General features: G+C 44.7%; 1 protein-coding gene across 1 annotated transcript in view; it reads right to left on the bottom strand.

The window, feature by feature from the left end:
• The window catches only part of LOC126278302 (protein CBFA2T1-like), a 1,072,749-nt gene that overhangs the window by 205,134 nt on the left and 846,792 nt on the right, over positions 1 to 20,823 (bottom strand). The window contains exons 4-5 of the mRNA XM_049978315.1: positions 15,563 to 15,690; positions 9,953 to 10,099 (exon numbers count right to left, since the gene is read on the bottom strand). Coding sequence (XP_049834272.1) covers positions 9,953 to 10,099; positions 15,563 to 15,690 — 275 coding nt within the window. The remainder of the gene's footprint in view (positions 1 to 9,952; positions 10,100 to 15,562; positions 15,691 to 20,823) is intronic.

Here is a 20,823-nt window from a genome sequence, read left to right as displayed (position 1 = left end):
CGATAATTTTTATCGTCAGCTGCCCGCTACCCAACTCCCCCTTTCCCGCCCACCCGCCTTCGCCAAACAAGGTGGCGCCGAGTTCCGCTCGCACCGTACCGTTCCCTGTCACGTACTCTTTTTACTCCCTTCGCAGCCGGGGCCCGGCGAAGAAATGAAAATTATGACGACGTCGAGCGGAGACTTATCACGGATATTGGCCAAGTTCCTCTCTCTCCGTCTCTCTCTGTCTTTTCCGTCGCGCCCTCCCGCTCTCGCTGCACCGGCCGCTACCGTGGTGCGCCTACGTAGTGCAGTCATTGACCGTTAGATGGAGGGCGAGTTCCGCTTCGGAGACGCGCGCCGCACAGCGGTGGGAACTAGAACCAAATGGTCACAGCCGGCATTTCTTCCGACGTACCCCAGATACAATCTCGGCGTCCAAACTAACGGAAATATGTTACACATTCGCTCAAATACCGGTGTTGTCAACTATTGAAATATTTTTCTTCTACTTTCGTTTTCAGTCATAGGAACTAATACGAGGAGGAACCTACAAATATCCATCTTTTGATTTGCAGCTCCTTGTATTGGGCGTGTTTGCAGTTAAAATTTTTGGGATTTGAGGTCCGCCAGTTACGCAAAACACCGTGTTTCTGAACACCCAAACATGTTTCGGCACCACTGTGCCATCATTAGTGGGTTTTCGTTTTTATTTATTCTGTAATGTGAACATTTTTGTCACGTGATTATAAAATAATGTGCATTTTTAGTTCAAACAACAGATCGTTTCTTTTTGTAAATACCTTTACATTTGGTGAGCATGAATTTTCTGGACCACTTTTGTGTAAATTATTACAGGTAGCTTGTCATCTGCAACCAAACGGTGTTGATAAGTTTTTTTTTTTGCTTAGTGTTAACCTATCTTCTAGGGTGTAATTTAGCTTTTCGCGATGTTTTCGCGCCTATTTTCGTATTTACTTATGTTTTCGTGTGGCAAGAAACACGTCTATTCTCCGCATTTTGTGATGCATACGTAGCTATAACCAGTATTTTACACAAATAACGTAGTAAAACGCTTTTCACTACACCAGAACGCAGTATGATTGTGGTTTGTTGTGTCCCAGCCCAGTCAGTGTTAATTTGTTCACAAGAGAGTTCGGCGCCAAATTTGAATTTTAGTTGCATTTTATGTTTGTGTGTGTGTGTGTATGTGCGCGTCTCTGTGTATGTGCGCGTCTGTGTGTGTTTTCTGTGTGTTTCTTAGCTGTGTGTGTTGTCTTTTATTTGGTATTCCTATTTGTGTGCAAATGGTACGTCTTTGCAGATATTAGTGTATTTATTTTTCGTGAGTGTGTGTGTGTGTGTGTGTGTGTGTGTGTGTGTGTGTGTGTGTGTGTGTTTGTACATGCGTGCGTGCATGTGCTTTATCTGTTTGTGCTGTTTTTATTTGTAAAGTTCCTTTAATGTGTTAAACAGTGTGCCCTTGCAGAGTGTTGAGTGCAAATATCAACTGAAAGAAGTTTAGAGCTTGGTCAAATGTACTTAACCACAGCCAGCGTAAACTGATTTAAAGTGCTGCAGCAAGTGTGAAATGTCTACTAGCTCTTTTGTTTTCAACATGATTGTGTGAACTTCTATGTTTGTACTCATGCTAGCCAATTTATTTATATTTCCTTCATCAAATGTGGTTGCGTGATTCAGATTTTTGCTTTTGGTTTCCTTTTCAGAAATTATGCCGAATACTGCGAACATTTTTTGGAAATCAGTACCACCTGTTGTTCACAGTGACATACTATGTTTTGTGGGGATATCTTCTATGAATTAGCCTCACCAAGATGCTAATCTTAATTTTGACTCTCTTGTAGGAAAATCTGTTGACACAACTGAAGTATTTCAGTGGAAAAATGAGGTCACAATTCATTTCTGATCACTAGTTTTGTTTTAGTTACTGTCAGTTGCTTAAAAGATCGATACCTCTCGTAATATGTTGCGTAGACACAATCCAATATGAATTTCGCAGTGCTACGATCAACCAGAATAGTTTCATATACATAACAAAATCATTCTGTTTGATTCTTATTTCGTAATTTTTCTGGTAATTTTTTGTACGTTTTTAGCCCTTCAACAACTTTTCAACTTGGTTAAAGCAACAAATTATAACACACGATTTGCTTGCTAACGTACTCGGCAATATGTGAGGAATTCCTAATATCAGTTGGCCATAAACGTAACTTAAAATTATAAGAAGCTTAATTTGAATCAAAAGACACACCGCAATTTGGACATACAATTTAGTTGAGGCATAATATTGACGTCACAAGTCACCATGTGAAAAGCATATTCCTGAGCTGGGGGTGTCAGTCTTGGCACTATATGGATGAGTGGAGCATGCAGACGCTATGACAGCTACCGAGGTACGTATTCTTAAGTTGGCGCTGTATCATGTTTGCATAGTGTAAAGATGAGAAAACTAATGCAGCGAAATGTTTCACTGCATCGCACTTGTTTGTGCACTAAATAAAAAAAAAGAACTAAACATTAATCGAAACCGTGGAGCTGCTATCATGGAGGAAACAGCAACCACCCAACATACGTCTATCCAATGTAGTTGTGGATTTGGGATTTTGCATTATTACTGGGGCTCGTATTAATGCTTTTTGAAATAAACATGGTAGATTTCACCCTGTGTAGCATTCCAGTGTTAAGAATGCAGCACCATTTTCTTTATAAATGGGGGCGCTGTGGTATACGTGCACGTAACCACTACGTAGCTATGGGCAGTTTGCATAACTGGGGTAGTTACCTGTCACGAAGCAGTGCGGCGATTACTGCTATCGAAACGGTCGATACATCACTTTAAAAGTAATTGGTGTAGCGTCAGGTACCAGCAGCAGAGCACGTCTGCCTCCTTCTGTGACACGAACAATCGTCCTACTTTCAGGACGGTACAAGGATTCGTCTCATCACTGCAGCATCTACATTTCCCGTGTCATGGTACTCCATACCTAATTGGTTCAGACATTTCTGTGCACCAATGTCAATACTGACTGATCAAGCATGTTGGAACACCATATTGCTTATTCGCTGAAGTATAAAACATAAACCACGCGTTATTTTGGTCTAAAAGTTTATCAATGCGACAATTAAAATCGCACGTAAACTTGAATTGTGAACTATACTTGCCTGAAGTCGCTGTTGATTTCCTGAAAGGTAAAAGTTTGTGAAAAAGTACCGGGTGTCTCAAACCTGAAACGTCAAATTTATGCCGATTTTAGATGATCAAAAGACGAATGTTTCGAGATAAGGAAGCAATGGTCGTAAATGAATATTTTCATCTGTCACGTTCAACGATTCTCTACAGTCATCGTTGGTCCCGCTCTTGCAGGATCTTCTTCCCGCCGCAACGATGTCGGAGATTTGATATTTTACCGAACACGGTACACTCGTCAAATGATCGAACGGGAAAATCCCCACATTATCGCTACCTCTGAGATGCTATGCCTCATTGCTCGTGCGCCGACTATAACACTAAGTTCAAATTCATAACCTGCCATTGCAGTAGCAGTAACCGATCTAACAACTGCGCCGATACTTTTTGTGCCGGCCGATGTGGCCGAGCGGTTCTAGGTGCTTCAGTCTGGAACCACGCGACCGCTATGGTCGCAGGTTCGAATCCTGCCTCGGGCATGGATATGTGTGATGTCCTTAGGTTAGTTAGGTTTAAGTAGTTCTAACTTCTAGGGGACTGATGACTTCAGAAGTTAAGTCCCATAGTGCTCAGAGCCATTTTTGAACACTTTTTTCCTTATAAAGGCGCCTGCTTATATATATCTGTATTTGAATACGCATACCTATACCTGTTTCTTTGGTGTTTCAGTGTGTGAATTAAAGTCTCTGGACGTCCAAGCGATTTCCGTTTGTGTGTTTGGCCTAATCTCACAATTTAGGGCCTACTGCAGTGATTTTTATACGGTTTTCACTAATATAGTGATTCACGAGGAAGGTTTGTGTGCTTCACCTATAGCAAAGTTTCACAACATGCGTAATCTTGATTGTAGGAAATTTTATCACTGTGGTTAAAAATGCACAAGAAACAGTATCAGTGAAATACATTGGCATATAATGTATAAAGCAGTTGAGCCTCAGAAAGCCTATGTTTGAAGCCTTTGCTGTTTTGTTATTGATGCAATTGATATATTTTTGACGTAATTATGATTTTTGTTACTATTTTATAATATAATTATTATTACTATTAGTATTACAATCAATGGATGCTCCTTGCTGCTGGCCTAAGAACTGTGCGAAGGCCTTCATCGATAACTATACTTCTCCCGTTGCCTGGTAACTGTAATGCGTGGTCCCGTTAGGAGCAGGCACATACGAAGAGACTAAATAAATAAATAAACTGGAACTTTTTCTAAAAGCTATAATTTTCAAATTGTTTACAAATGAACCTTGTTTCCTTCAAAATACTCTCCATTACAACTAATACATTTGTCTCATCGGTGCTTCCATTCTTCGAAAAAGTTTTTTAGTCATCATTAGAAATGGCTGACAACTTCTCTCTCATTTTTTCTTGACTTCTTCAGTGTTGTGCAATCAGTGTAGTTTCATGCCGCTTTTCATGCGTGGAAAAAGTCGCACAGACCTAGGTTAGGCGATTAAGGTGTATGCGGGAGCGGAACCACGTCACTTTTTAGTCGAAAGCTGTGTAACAGAGATGGCCGTGTGTGTAGGTGCGTTGTCGTGGTGGAAGAACTTGTCTCCTGTCTACCACAAATCGGGTCTTTTTTGACGACCACTGTTGCGCAATTTTCTTAAAACCTCCAAATAAAATGTTTGATTGATGGTCTGTCATGGGGGAACAAAGTAGGAATGAACTACATCATTGGCATCATAAAAGTAAATCAACATTTTTTTTTTTTTGGACGGGGTGACGATGACGTCTTCAATTGGCATGACTGTTTATTTGTTTCTGGGTCCTAACCATAGCACCATGATTCACCACCTGTAATGACCTTTGACAGAAAATCTGGATCAGTTTCAAGTAGTTGTTTCAAAGCATGACATGTTTCAACTCCATGTTCCTTTTGCCAGTCAGAACCCGAGGAATTAAGTTGGCACCAACCCTTTTCATTCCCAAATCTTCCATTAAAATTCGCCGAACCGAGCTTCAAGATAACTCACTAATCTCTGACAACTGATAAATTGTCCGTTGACGGTCTCTTAGCAGAAGCTCTCGAATTTTTTCATTATTTTCGTCACTTCGGGCAATTGGCTGACGTCCAGAACGAGGTTTGTCATCAATCGACATGTCACCATTTTTAAAACGAGCAAACCACTCTTACACTTGAATTTTTCCCATAGCGTCATCTTGGTAAGCTGTTTTCAACATTAAAACAGTGTCAGCGGCTTTTTTTTTTTTTTTTTTTTACAGAGTAGAACACAAAATATCAGAGCTGCACGTTGTTCACTTAAACTTTTCATCACACAAAACGAAACAAGAACAAAACAACGCTAGCAAAAACAGTCATTGCAGATGGACAAAACAAGTCAGGTCGACGACACAAGCGGCATTGAACTGGCAATGTGTTCCCCTACACACACCTAGCGGCAGCAATGCGTACGACACAAGCTCCGCCCAGAGCAATGTTATTCCAGTGTTTTTTTGGGTACCCCCTTGTAATCCTTCACGAGGAGCTACAACACTTAATCTAACTTTAACTTGCGCTAACGACAACACATACACCCTTGCCCGAGGGACGACTCGAATCTCCGACGAGAGGAACCGCGCGAACCGGAGCAAGGCGCCCAAGACCGCGCGCAAACGAACAGAGCGGAGACTGAGCGTCCGCTGCAGTACTGCGACTTGCAGGCGACAGTTCGCTGTCGCCTCCGTGTAACGGCCGAAGGTCTGGCTTCGGCGTGCGAGTATCGAGGCGGGCGTGTTGACCGTTAACGGGGCGGTCACGTGGTTTTAGGTGGCTGCTTGCTTCCTGCTTGAGCAGCGGCGAGTCGCGGATGGAGTCCGAGTCCCTGAGTTCGTTGTCTTGCCCGGTGGACAGGGGACTCGTGGAGGCTTTAATTCCATCCAGGAACAACGAGGGGTCTACGGTGAGCATCAAAGCAGCCATTACGTGACGGGGAGCATAATTTTGGAAAGTCACCGTGTTCTGCTCGAAAACTCCCGCCTTCCTGGTTATCGTTACCCACTGCGCCGTAATACTGTACGATCCCGCCCTCTGTTGCACTAGTTATGCTATGTTCTTATAAGAAGTAAATGTGTTACTTCTTATTAAATTTTTTATAAAATTCTGCCTCGCAGTTGGCAGAGGATTGCGTTGTCAGCATACATGCAATAGACAGGTAAGCCGACACTTTCTGTATGTAACCTATTTTATTTGTGTTTGTATCGTGTATAAAATTGCTGAAGCCGGTGGCATTGACTGAGGTACGGATCATGTTATCATGTTTGTTATTATTATGTGGCTTTTCAAATGGCTCTGAGCAGCGTGGGACTTAACTTCTGAGGTCATCAGTCCCCTAGAACTTAGAACTACTTCAACCTAACTAACCTAAGGACATCACACACATCCATGCCCGAGGCAGGATTAGAACATGCGACCGTAGCGGTCGCGTGGTTCCAGACTGTAGCGCCTAGAACCGCTCGGCCACACCGGCCGGCATTTGGCTTTTGATTTGTTCTGTGCCACTTCTGCGTTTACTAGTATTTATACGAGGGACGTTTAATAATTAATGCAACATTTTTTTTCAGTCACCAGTTTCGTTTTATTCAGTACTCCAACACACCATATTTTGGCTCCAAAACCCTACTTTTCAACATAATTTATGTTCAGCGTGACATCATTACGCTATCTTACTGAGAGGGGATGTGTGCTCGCATGGTACCACTCTACTGGTCTACGTTAGATCCAACTTCTTGCTGCATCAATAACCTCCCAATCATTCTCATACTGCTTCCAGCATAGTGCATCTTTCACTGGGCCAAACGGATGAAAGTCAGGAGGTGTGAGATGGAGGCTGTGGGGTGGATGAGGAAGAACAGTCGAATGAAGTTTTTTGAGCTCTTCTGGGGTGCGCAGACCTGTGTGAAAGAGACGTTAGTTTGCATTTTTGTGGCGACGAGCACGCTGATGTTTCTGTAGTTTCCTAAGGTTAGCGTAATATACTTCAATGCTCCGTGATGGGTGACGGATGACTCGCCCAACGACTCGCCGTGGTTTTGTTCGCTGCCAAGTTTCCATTGTCATTCTGCTAGTGCCTATGAATATCAGCGATGCTCCGGTTTCCGCCGAAAGAATCTCAGTGACAGCTGTCTGGTTACAACGCACCTCCGTTTCAGATGTCATTTTAAACACTACCCACCTATCGGAACTACATGAAACTATAGAGGCTGAAGTGGGATATACCACTGTGTCACACAACAAATTCCACATTTTTTCAACAGAAAATGGCAGAGAAAAAATGTGTTGCATTATTTATTGAACGCACCTCGCATATTGATTCCTGAGCCCCCCACGCTGATGGTCGCTTTGTGATTGCATTTGGTATAACCTCTATTTCTTTTTTTTTTTTTTTTTTTTTTTTTTACTTTCTGAAGATTAAATATTTGATCTGCTTCGTGTATCCTAACTGCAGGTTTAATTCTGTGTGCATATTGGAGTAGTATTTAAAAGCTCAAAGACGTCTGAAGTGTTTCAAGGAGCCGCTTACCCTTTAGGGACCCTGACATTCTAAGGAAATTAAAATCTTAAAAGATAGCCCAGTGGAGGGCTTTGTTTTCCAAACGTTTCTGTTCAAGAGCTACTTTCTACGTTTTAACTTACACATGTTGTTGGAGTATCTCTGTTTAGATACATTTTTTGAGAAAATCAAGGTGGCTGATTTTAAGACCTTTATTCCAATAACTGGTTTCCACAGAATCGTGCTGTTACCTCCAGATTGGTATTAAACCGTATGAAAAGAAAACCGGAAATCAGTTATCTACGCAAAATACAACCATTTTTTGGGATGACCCACTTTTTTTTTACAAATACTTTTACATACCTTTGCGTATACGTTCACATACATGTGTCGTCGAGGTTTTGAGAACAAATTGTAAATACATTAAAAAACTCCACACGGTTTGTCATTTATAAAACAGAATGCTCCCCGATGAAAGGTAAAAGTACAGCATACGTAGCACCAGTCAAGTTAAAGCTACACGTCATGTCGACGACCTCACGTGGACTAAACGGAGGCGCCGAAAAGTCCTTGTGATTTGCCGTGTAAATATTTACCTTTGTGATTCCTGTAGTGTATGCTATGCTTTTTAAGCGGTGTAAAAAAAAATTCATGACAATAATTTCAAAATATTTCAGTTGATACGTTTTGGTAACTCATTTAAAACGTTGTTGGCCACCTGAGGGAGATTGTTAAACTCTGATGTTCTTCGTTCTGGTAATGTAATCTGAACTCCGTCACTGCTAGTTAACAAATGCTATTTTTTTTAAAATTGTGCTCCTATTGGTTGCCGAATAAGGAGAACTACTGATCGCAGCTGTTTAAAAATTGTATTTAAGCACACTGATTACCTTGAAGGTGCTTGGTTAACTACTTTCTTTCCTATTCTATGATATTCAAAGAAGGCTAATAGTTGCAGTTGTTCTTCATATTTTATTGTGTACTCACATTATTCTATGTGTTTACCAGAGCAGAAAAGTTAATATGGAGTAACTGTTTTGCTAAAGTGACCGCCTAGAACATTAAGAGAGCTAATACTTCTTGTCGTTTTTTATGTTTTATTTGATTGTCAAGTAAACTAATTGAAATTGTATCAATTTATTTGAGCCAGCGACCTTACCACTTACCAATCTAGTCCTACCGTATCAAAAACATTTGTCAGACTTTTTGTTTTGGCATTGTACTCTGAAACAATGACTTCTAAAAATCTATGTCTCAATAGCAGCTGGAAAGGCAAAGGTCCCGAGTTCGAGTCTCGGTCCGGCTCACAGTTTTAATCTGCCAGGAAGTTTCATATCAGCGCACACTCCGCTGCAGAGTGAAAATCTCAGCCCGCATCTCGTGGTCGTGCGGTAGCGTTCTCGCTTCCCACGCCCGGGTTCCCGGGTTCGATTCCCGACGGGGTCAGGGATTTTCTCAGCCTCGTGATGGCTGGGTGTTGTGTGATGTCCTTAGGTTAGTTAGGTTTAAGTAGTTCTAAGTTCTAGGGGACTGATGACCTAACGTCCCATAGTGCTCAGAGCCATTTGAACCATTTTTTTTTTCAAATCTCATTCTGGTCGTATCTACTTTGTTGGAGGAGGAGGAGATTAGTGTTTAACGTACCGTCGACAACGAGGTCATTGGAGACGGAGCACAAGCTCGGATTAGGGAAGGATGGGGAAGGAAGTTGGCCGTGCCCTTTCGAAGGAACCATCCCGGCATTTGCTTGAAGTGATCTAGGAAAATCACGGGAAACCTAAATCAGGATGGCCGGACGCGGGATTGAACCGTCTTCCTCCCGAATGCGAGTCCAGTGTATCTACCTTGTTGCAAAAACCTAGTTGCACATTAGAGAGCTCAAAATATCGTCGTAAATGCCTTTGGATTTTGATTTTTTTGGTGGTGGCATTTTATACAAAAATTAATATCTTTTCTTCCTTTATCAGCGAAAAAAATTACGATGTCACTGTTTAAGCAGAATAAAGAAACACGTCTTCTTTAACTGCCAAATTACGAGTATTACCAGAATTTATTATTGTTATGTCCGCCGTGTTGTAAATTTAAATTCTTATTTGAGAGAACATGGGTTCTTTCTCCTATTTAGCACCCATACAACCGTATTTTCTTACTCTACTGTACAGTTTGTGTAGAACTGTTTTTACGTTGTGATAAAAAACGAGTCCACTGGCTGGACCCGCTCTATCGCAGCAGAATCGTCCCAGGAAAGCTGTAAGCGGTTTCTTACCTGTTTAGCGGTCCTGGCCAGTGCTGCCAACTGCGCCTGCAGCAGCGGAAGGTGCGCCCTCAGGAAGGGCACCACGAACGGCCGCAGCGGGAAGTTGGTAGCCTCCTGCAGGGACGAGTGGAACTCCTCCACGGTGAGCGCGCCGGTCTGCAAACAACAAAACAGCTCAGCTTACTTGTGACGTCACAATACGATGGTCAGGGCCCAGTGACTACAACACCAGCAATCACTTACAAGCCGTAAAAAGGTAAGTTTGTATGAATGTGTCTGTATTATTCCGTACTGACTTTGGGATGGAGAAATTACAGTGAGCGTTCCACAGGACTCAAATGTGGATCAACTGCTGCTCTTGCTATGTATTCTTGACGTCTTTTTGCAGATGCAATACATATCATTGTCAAGTAATGTCCATTCATAAAACAAAAACATGCAGAAACTGCTCTGTTGTGGCCGTCTGCCTCTGAAACAAGCTGCTCTGCTCTCTGCGCTCAATTCAATGGTTCGTTGCGTTTAAGAAGCTGAAGTGCTTTCTTCCATCATCCTCATTATGTTTCCCCAAAAATAAAACATATATGACCGTCTTTCCCTCCGTCATACCGTAAAGACGATGCTGCTATCTTCTTCCTGTTATCCTTCTTTCACTATTCTTTTCTCTCTGTGTCATGCCAAATGTTTCTTCCAGATCTTCATTGTGGGTTATCACATTCCTCCTTTTCTCCCTCTTTTACCCATCTCTCTCATGCACGCTGCTGCTACAGTTCATTATTCAAACCAACCTTCCCGTAGTCCTTATTTATTCTTGGCCACATCTTGAAAGCATGTAAAGTGTACGTTTTTATCTGCCCTATTGTAATATCTAAATGTTGTATTTTGTACTCCGTAGAACTTACGACATAACCCAGAAGCGCTAGAGGTGCTGCATACCGTATCCTGTTCCATCCTACTATTTCCTACCCTACCCACACCACCATCCCAAGCGATACAGGAGATATTGTCTACCATAATCTGCTAAATCCTGTAGTTCCCTACCCTAGCTCCAAAACCATCCCTTGGAGCGCTTGAGCTGCTAGATACCATACTCCGCTTCATCCTGCTGTATCCTACTCTATCCCCACCAACGTCCCTCAGAGTGCTAGAGGTGTCACAACCCTACCCTGCACCGTTTCCTCTGCTAACCCCAACTCCATTCCTAGAAGCGCTAGAGACGTTGAGTACCCTACTCTGCTCTGCTCTGTCTTACTGATTCCTATCCTACCCTACCCACGCCACCGTGCTTAGGAGTGCTGAAGGTGTCCCGTACCTTAGCCTTTTCTGTGCTACTGTTTCCCCTCCTTTCCGTACCATTTTCCCTGTAGGTGTCATGTGCCCTCTCCTGCTCTGTGCTACTCTCTCCTAATCCCACCAGCATCCCTAGGAGCACTATAGATGTCGTGTCACCAGTCCTACTACATCCTGCTGTTTCCTGTTCTACCCACACTGCGATACCTAGGAGAGCTACACGTTATTTTTATTTCCAGACGGCTCCAAGTGTTCCGGAGTAATCCGTTTCCTAACCCCACAGCGGCCCTAGCGGTTGAATGTCACTATAACTGTCACTAATTATTCTAGGGCCTTCAAAAATTAAGAATTTGGTATTAATATCGGTATTTTTTCATCGGTATTTTTAACATGTCACCCTGTTCACAATGTAAGCATATTGTCATGTCGCTGGCTTGGTTGCGGAGTAGTTTACGAGCGGCTGCATTGCGGTGTCGAGCACGGGACACGGAGCTGATATGTTGCGTTGTCGGCAGCTCCGCAAGGGAAAGACATTATTATCTTCAAGTGCGGCTGCAAGTACTATTATTGTGAAGTAATGAGATGTGGAAGTGGATTTAGTGAAAAGTGCCTAAAGAAGTAATTAAGTATGAGCAGTGCCGCCGATAAAGTATTTGAGTATCCGCGGGTTTGCGTGTGGTGCCGTACAATATCAGTCATGTGCGTCGTGTTCGGCCTCCCAGAATGAACCTAATGTGAATCAGTAAAATAGTTTACCACAAATGAGAGCAATCAAGTGCCAGTGTCTTGTAGAGAGCGTTTCCGCTTCGTCAACAATTTGCCGCGTCGCGACGGTTACGCGCACGTTCGTACAAGTGAGAAGTGTGAACTGTAGCCTAACTTTCATAAACAGTGTCATATTATTACAAGTGTCAAGAAGGGCTCGTACCAGATATACACTCCTGGAAATTGAAATAAGAACACCGTGAATTCATTGTCCCAGGAAGGGGAAACTTTATTGACACATTTCTTGGGTCAGATACATGATCACACTGCCAGAACCACAGGCACATAGACACAGGCAACAGAGCATGCACAATGTCGGCACTAGTACAGTGTATATCCACCTTTCGCAGCAATGCAGGCTGCTATTCTCCCATGGAGACGATCGTAGAGATGCTGGATGTAGTCCTGTGGAACGGCTTGCCATGCCATTTCCACCTGGCGCCTCAGTTGGACCAGCGTTCGTGCTGGACGTGCAGACCGCGTGAGACGACGCTTCATTCAGTCCCAAACATGCTCAATGGGGGACAGATCCGAAGATCTTGCTGGCCAGGGTAGTTGACTTACACCTTCTAGAGCACGTTGGGTGGCACGGGATACATGCGGACGTGCATTGTCCTGTTGGAACAGCAAGTTCCCTTGCCGGTCTAGGAATGGTAGAACGATGGGTTCGATGACGGTTTGGATGTACCGTGCACTATTTAGTGTCCCCTCGACGATCACCACAGGTGTACGGCCAGTGTAGGAGATCGCTCCCCACACCATGATGCCGGGTGTTGGCCCTGTGTGCTTCGGTCGTATGCAGCCCTGATTGTGGCGCTCACCTGCACGGCGCCAAACACGCATACGACCATCATTGGCACCAAGGCAGAAGCGACTCTCATCGCTGAAGACGACACGTCTCCATTCGTCCCTCCATTCACGCCTGTCGCGACACCACTGGAGGCGGGCTGCACGATGTTGGGGCGTGAGCGGAAGACGGCCTAACGGTGTGCGGGACCGTAGCCCAGCTTCATGGAGACGGTTGCGAATGGTCCTCGCCGATACCCCAGGAGCAACAGTGTCCCTAATTTGCTGGGAAGTGGCGGTGCGGTCCCCTACGGCACTGCGTAGGATCCTACGGTCTTGGCGTGCATCCGTGCGTCGCTGCGGTCCGGTCCCAGGTCGACGGGCACGTGCACCTTCCGCCGACCACTGGCGACAACATCGATGTACTGTGGAGATCTCACGCCCCACGTGTTGAGCAATTCGGCGGTACGTCCACCCGGTCTCCCGCATGCCCACTATACGCCCTCGCTCAAAGTCCGTCAACTGCACATACGGTTCACGTCCACGCTGTCGCGGCATGCTACCAGTGTTAAAGACTGCGATGGAGCTCCGTATGCCACGGCAAACTGGCTGACACTGACGGCGGCGGTGCACAAATGCTGCGCAGCTAGCGCCATTCGACGGCCAACATCGCGGTTCCTGGTGTGTCCGCTGTGCCGTGCGTGTGATCATTGCTTGTACAGCCCTCTCGCAGTGTCCGGAGGAAGTATGGTGGGTCTGACACACCGGTGTCAATGTGTTCTTTTTGCCATTTCCAGGAGTGTATGTGACGAGCATAAGAACTTTCGTTCCACCATTCGGCTTCTGCATCATCAACAATTTGCCGCGTCGTGTCGGTTACGCGTACGCTCTGTCACCGAAGGTTCGGCCACAGTAAGACGGTGAAATACATGCTACGGCGTGAAGTACAATAGTGACAGACACTAACATCGTCAAGAATACTGTACAATGATAAGGGAATGATAATTATGACCTCTCATAAAATTAGCGAGAACGTTAACTGGCATCAAAACTTACGACTTAGTGTGTAAACAGCGCAGCCTGCGATTTTCTTATCGTCTCAGAATATAATTGTTCATATCAGATGTACGAGTAGGACAATGTTGTGTTTAGTGCTGAGTGGCTCCCCTAAACCCGCTTGCATATCTATATACATAACTTCAGGCAAGCCAGCGGCAGTGTGGGGCAGAAATAATACCACCGCCACGGGAGTACCAGGTATGTGGTGTGGACACGACGCACGGTCAAGGTAAAAATGTAATGTCGTGTGACTAGGGCGTCCCATCGGGTAGAACGTTCGCCGGGTGCAAGTCTTTCGATTTGACGCCACTTCGGCGACTTGTGCGTCGATAGTGATGAGATGATGATGACTGGGACAACACAACATCCAGTCCCTGAGAGGAGAAAATCTCCGACCCCGCCGGGAATCGAACCTGGGCCCTTAGGATTGACATTCTGTCGCGCTGACCACTCAGCTACCGGTGGCGGACACGGTCAAGGTGAGAACGGTTTAAGAATCACATACTGTGGTTACAAGCAATGAATAGCGGTGCACCATAAAGAAAGGCGGATATTTCAAAGTGCCCAATGTAATGATTTCGGGCAATTTGAAAAATCCACCTTTCTTTCTGGTTCATCACTTCTCATTGCTTGTAACCACATCATATGATCATTTAGCATATAATACACACGCCATCCAGCAGCGAGACAGGTTAACTTCGTAGCTTGCCTACCGCCTCAATGCAAAAACTCCGCGGGTAGCGTAGTGCTGTGCGGCAAGCTTGTGAAAATCATCTTCACCACCAGCATGCATGGACGATGCGAGGATTTTAGCTGTGTGCTTTTTATCATCTGTGTGCATTTCGTCCACTGGAGTTTTATCAATACGTATATATGTGGCGAGTGCGTTTTATGCTCTGACGTCGTGTAACGTAACATGGAAATTTTATAGCAAGTTCCATAGGGTTCGTGGAATTTTGTGTATTTTGTATAATCCATCATATGAATTGTAGCCACCCTTCACCCTCCCTTAATATCTTCATGTTTTCTCCTTATATCAGACGATGGCATCATAAGACTCCTGAAACACGACATCTTGGAACGATAAAAATGTCTACACTGTGAGCGCAGCGTGCGAAGTATGTTCATTTGCTTGCTGTCCCGTAATACACCATTTTTGGTGTGTGGATGATTTGACAATGGGTTCTGATACCCGAAACCGGTCATCATTTAAACAAAAAGAAGTGAATTTCGCAACTTACGCTGTTTTCTACATCAAAAAATGTACCCCTCTAAAGCCAGAATCGAAATCTCCACCTCGCTCGGTGTGTCAGTGGGGAACGTCTGATTTACACTGGACGAACCTGCCGTTTTGTATGCACAAGATATCCAGCTTATTACTTTCAATAAATAGGCTAACACAGTCTTACCAGCAGATCTCCGGTCTTCCCCATGTGATCACGGAAAGTTAATAATTATTACAAATGTTTTCAGGAGATCGACTGACAATTTTCGTCGCACCGAGACTTCGAAATTGCTTCACTGCCTTATGGAATTTAAGTTAAGCTCAATTTAATTAAGATAGAACAGTATTGAACTGTGTGAATGTGATAAGCCTGCTTTGTGAATGAAAATTCCCTTAATATACACATGTTTTTATTATCCTGATCAGTCAAAGCTAAATCAGGTCGGTGTGAGACAGGTTTTTAAATGTTAGATCCCACAAAAATATTAAATACTGACCACCAGGGAGAGGACGAGCGCCCGCACGCGGTCTCCCGTGTCTGGTCCGATGTCGGAGCCGAACTGCACCAGAGTGCTGAGGAAGCGCTTCAGCTTGCCCAGCAGCAGCGGGCTGCGGCCCTCGCAGCCTGGAACACACCACACAACGGTCTTGTCTCGCTGTAACAAAACTTGCAACACTCCCATTCAAACCAAAAGGAACCTCACGAAATTGTTCTAGGTCGAAGACTGCGTCGCGTTGTAAGATGTACGAAAGTTTAGAGCACTTCCGCAAGTGGTCTTCATCAGGGTGTGTAATACCATTGTGACAAAACAACTTTGAATTCTTACACACTGTTACTTAACACTTTTACCGAGCGAGGTGGCGCAGTGCTTAGCACACTGGACTCGCATTCGGGAGGACGACGGTTCAATCCCGTCTCCGGCCATCCGTGATTTCCCTAAATCGTTTCAGGCAAATGCCGGGATGGTTCCTTTGAAAGGGCACGGCCGATTTCCTTCCCAATCCTTCCCTAACTCGAGCTTGCGCTCCGTCTCTAATACACTCCTGGAAATTGAAATAAGAACACCGTGAATTCATTGTCCCAGGAAGGGGAAACTTTATTGACACATTCCTGTTGTCAGATACATCACATGATCACACTGACAGAACCACAGGCACTAGACACAGGCAACAGAGCATGCACATGTCGACACTAGTACAGTGTATATCCACCTTTCGCAGCAATGCAGGCTGCTATTCTCCCATGGAGACGATCGTAGAGATGCTGGATGTAGTCCTGTGGAACGGCTTGCCATGCCATTTCCACCTGGCGCCTCAGTTGGACCAGCGTTCGTGCTGGACATGCAGACCGCGTGAGACGACGCTTCATCCAGTCCCAAACATGCTCAATGGAGGACAGATCCGGAGATCTTGCTGGCCACGGTAGTTGACTTACACCTTCTAGAGCACGTTGGGTGGCACGAGGTACATGCGGACGTGCATTGTCCTGTTGGAACAGTAAGTTCCCTTGCCGGTCTAGGAATGGTAGAACGATGGGTTCGATGACGGTTTGGATGTACCGTGCACTATTCAGTGTCCCCTCGACGATCACCACAGGTGTACGGCCAGTGTAGGAGATCGCTCCCCACACCATGATGCCGGGTGTTGGCCCTGTGTGCCTCGCTCGTATGCAGTCCTGATTGTGGCGCTCACCTGCACGGCGCCAAACACGCATACGACCATCATTGGCACCAAGGCAGAAGCGACTCTCATCGCTGAAGACGACACGTCTCCATTCGTCCCTCCATTCACGCCTGTCGCGACACCACTGGAGGCGGGCTGCACGATGTTGGGGCGTGAGCGGAAGACGGCCTAACGGTGTGCGGGACCGTAGCCCAGCTTCATGGAGACGGTTGCGAATGGTCCTCGCCGATACCCCAGGAGCAACAGTGTCCCTAATTTGCTGGGAAGTGGCGGTGCGGTCCCCTACGGCACTGCGTAGGATCCTACGGTCTTGGCGTGCATCCGTGCGTCGCTGCGGTCCGGTCCCAGGTCGACGGGCACGTGCACCTTCCGCCGACCACTGGCGACAACATCGATGTACTGTGGAGACCTCACGCCCCACGTGTTGAGCAATTCGGCGGTACGTCAACCCGGCCTCCCGCATGCCCAATATACGCCCTCGCTCAAAGTCCGTCAACTGCACATACGGTTCACGTCCACGCTGTCGCGGCATGCTACCAGTGTTAAAGACTGCGATGGAGCTCCGTATGCCACGGCAAACTGGCTGACACTGACGGCGGCGGTGCACAAATGCTGCGCAGCTAGCGCCATTCGACGGCCAACACCGCAGTTCCTGGTGTGTCCGCTGTGCCGTGCGTGTGATCATAGCTTGTACAGCCCTCTCGCAGTGTCCGGAGCAAGTATGGTGTGTCTGACACACCGGTGTCAATGTGTTCTTTTTTCCATTTCCAGGAGTGTACCTTCGTTGTCGACGGGACGTTAAACACTAACCACCACCACCACCACCACCAACACAATTAACACTTGTTTCAAGTATATGTGGAGGCAACAGTGAAGTTTCTTCACCGTAGTTGTATTACACTACTGACCATTAAAATTGCTACACCAAGAACCAAGAAGAAATGCAGATCATAAACGGGTATTCATTGGACAAATATATTATACTAGAACTGATATTTGATAACTTTTTCACGCAATTTGGGTGCATAGATCCTGAGAAATCAGTACCCAGAACAACCACCTCTGGCCATAATAGCGGCCTGATACGCTTGGGCATTGAGTCAGAGCTTACATGGTGTGGACAGGTACAGCTGCCAATGCAGCTTCAACACGATACCACAGTTCATCAAGAGTAGTGACTGGCGTATTGTGACGAGCCAGATGCTTGGCCACCATTGACCAGACTTTTTCAGTTGGTGAGATATCTGGAGAATGGCCTGGCCAGGGCAACAGTCGAACATTTTCTGTGTCCAGAAAGGCCCGTACAGAACCTTCAACATGTAGTGGTGGATTATCCTGCTGAAATGTAGGTTTTCGCAGGGATCGAATGAAAGGTAGAGCCACGGGTCGTAATACATCTGAAATGTAACGTCCACTGTTCAAAGCGATGTCAATGCGAACAAGAGGTGACCGAGACGTGTAACTAATGGCATGCCATACCATCGCCGGGTGGTACGCCAGTATGGCGATGACAAATACACGCTTCCAATGTGCATTCACCGCGATGTCACCAAACACGTTCATGATGCAGTAAACAGAACCTGGATTCATCCGAAAAAAATGACGTTTTGCCATTGGTACACCCAGGATCGTCGTTGAGTACACCATCGCAGGCGCTTCTGTCTGTGATGCAGCGTCAAGGGTAACCGCAGCCATGGTCTCCGAGCTGATAGTCCATGCTGTTGCAAACGTCGTCGAACTGTTCCTGCAGATGGTTGTTGTCTTGCAAACGCCCCTATCTGCTAACGCTAAATTTCGAATCTGTAACACGTCATCTTCGTGGTGTAGCGATTTTAATGGCCAGTAGTGTACATACCCTAAGAAAGGCCACTTGCAGTTCTGGGCGAAATGTTGGTAACTTTCACAAGATGGAGCGGTTTACAACGCAGAATAATTTTATGGTAACTGACTCTGACCATTAAAACACACGAACTTACAATAAGACCACGTTAAGTCTGAAGGTGAACAGAGCACCATAACACTTTATAAAAAAAAAAAATGGTTCAAATGGCTCTGAGCACTATGGGACTTAACAGCTATGGTCATCAGTCCCCTAGAACTTAGAACTACTTAAACCTAACTAAGCTAAGGACAGCACACAACACACAGTCATCACGAGGCAGAGAAAATCCCTGACCCCGCCGGGAATCGAACCCGGGAACCCGGGCGCGGGAAGCGAGAACGCTACCGCACGACAACGAGTTGCACTCTCATTGTGTACTGGGGAACACCATACCCTATTTGACACACTACACGAGTCAGTCAGACTTCACTTCCAAGTCTTTACATTTATATTTAAAACTCTTAATATTATTTGCATCATGTTCACATATGTATCAATACAAAATGTATGGATGAACAGTGTTTCACTCAAATTTGTGTAATTTATTCTTTTCGAAATTTTTGTTGTTGAAATTACATTTCAAATTATTGTTATTACTATTGATAATTGAAACATTTGTAAAAATCTAAAGACTGTTACATGAACTGTCTACTTTTTGACGTAAGTTCTTTGGTGTTAAATTTTGACAATTTGGAGTCGTAAGTTAGACTTGGTATCGTTTGTATGTGTTTTAAGAAGAAATGTATTCAAAATGTTGATTAAACTGTACAAGACAGAAAACAAAGGACTGTTACAGTTCATTAAAATGTCGACTAGAAAAATAACGAGAACAAGTACTAACGGACACCAAGAGAATATAACTGGAAGCTCGTTTTTAATGACTTCAGTTTAAATTCATGGGCAGTCTAATCTTTTCCTCTCATCTATTCTTAAGGTACTGAGGAAATATGAAGCAAACAGTTTCACAGAAGATACTTGTGAGGTTTCGTAACCAGAAATAAAGTTTGTAAATTGGAATTTTCGAAGTAGTAAAATAAGAGGCGAAGCACAACCTCCAGCCAGGTTCCACAGAAGTACCACAATTTCATAAAACTGATTTTTATTTACATTCTTCTCCTAACGCGACCAGGTAGGCAGGCATCAGCACCACTGCTGATTCAATGATTCAAATATCTGAACAAAATAACCTCTAACTTTATTTTATGAAGTCAACAGCCTTTTGACTGGTTCGATAGTGGCCTCCATCTTCTGCTAACCTCTTCATTCATGTGTAACTTCTGCATCCAACATCCTCTTTGCCTTTATCTATTACCATGGACTACTGATAAAATCCGTTATTTCAGGTCTGGTTGTTTAACGATTTTCAGTTGAAGAATTAGGATAATTTTCTGCTTCGGCACATGTAATAAATTAAGCCTCTATAGTCTCGGACTGTATCTACTATCGCCCCCCCCCCCACCCCCTCCCCCTCCACCGCTTCTTTTACGTCACGTTCCAGCATCAGGTTGCCTCTTCCTTAATGCTGTAGAAAATATTTCAGTGATATCTCCTTCCTTCCCGTAAGAGCGTACCACGAGTGCTTGCTTAAAAAACCAGTACTTATTCGTTACAGACTTTGTCTGTCCACTTAATCTGTAACACTGCGTTATTGCCATATTTTAACTGATTCCAGTTTCTCCTCCAAATTTCTGTCGCTCAATTTCTACGTCTCACTGCATAAAAATGATTTTCTCCAGACGTGCACTTTCGGGAACTCTTTCCACATTTTCATATTAATATCTGATGCTGTGGCGTAGCAATATGACTCTGAAGATAGGAAGCTGTGAGATGCTTCTTGCTGCTGTTTAGTGGCCTGGTGGTGTACTGAACACGCCCCCACGCTGGCAAGTTTGCCACCAGTCGTCTCTGAGCTCGCTTGATGGTTGCAGGCCCAGTCACATGCATGTACACTTGCAGTACATTTAAACTCTCACTGACCTGTGAATTAATGAAGTCATTTACCGTACACCAATCGAGATGAAATTTTGTGTAGTTAACTGCTGTACGAGTTTCAGTACCATGCTTGGAATAATTTCGGTCATATTAAGAGCGACCAGAAAAACTTCCCATTAGAAGCTACATCCTGATATACTAAAATATTTTTGTAAATCCATCAGAGGATAGCTTATAGTAGCACTTCTATGCTACACAGTT

Source organism: Schistocerca gregaria, chromosome 6 (assembly GCF_023897955.1).
Source record: "Schistocerca gregaria isolate iqSchGreg1 chromosome 6, iqSchGreg1.2, whole genome shotgun sequence".
Classification (NCBI taxonomy): domain Eukaryota; kingdom Metazoa; phylum Arthropoda; class Insecta; order Orthoptera; family Acrididae; genus Schistocerca; species Schistocerca gregaria.
The sequence above is the reverse complement of the archived record's forward strand: the minus strand, read 5'-3'. Positions and strand labels throughout refer to the sequence as shown.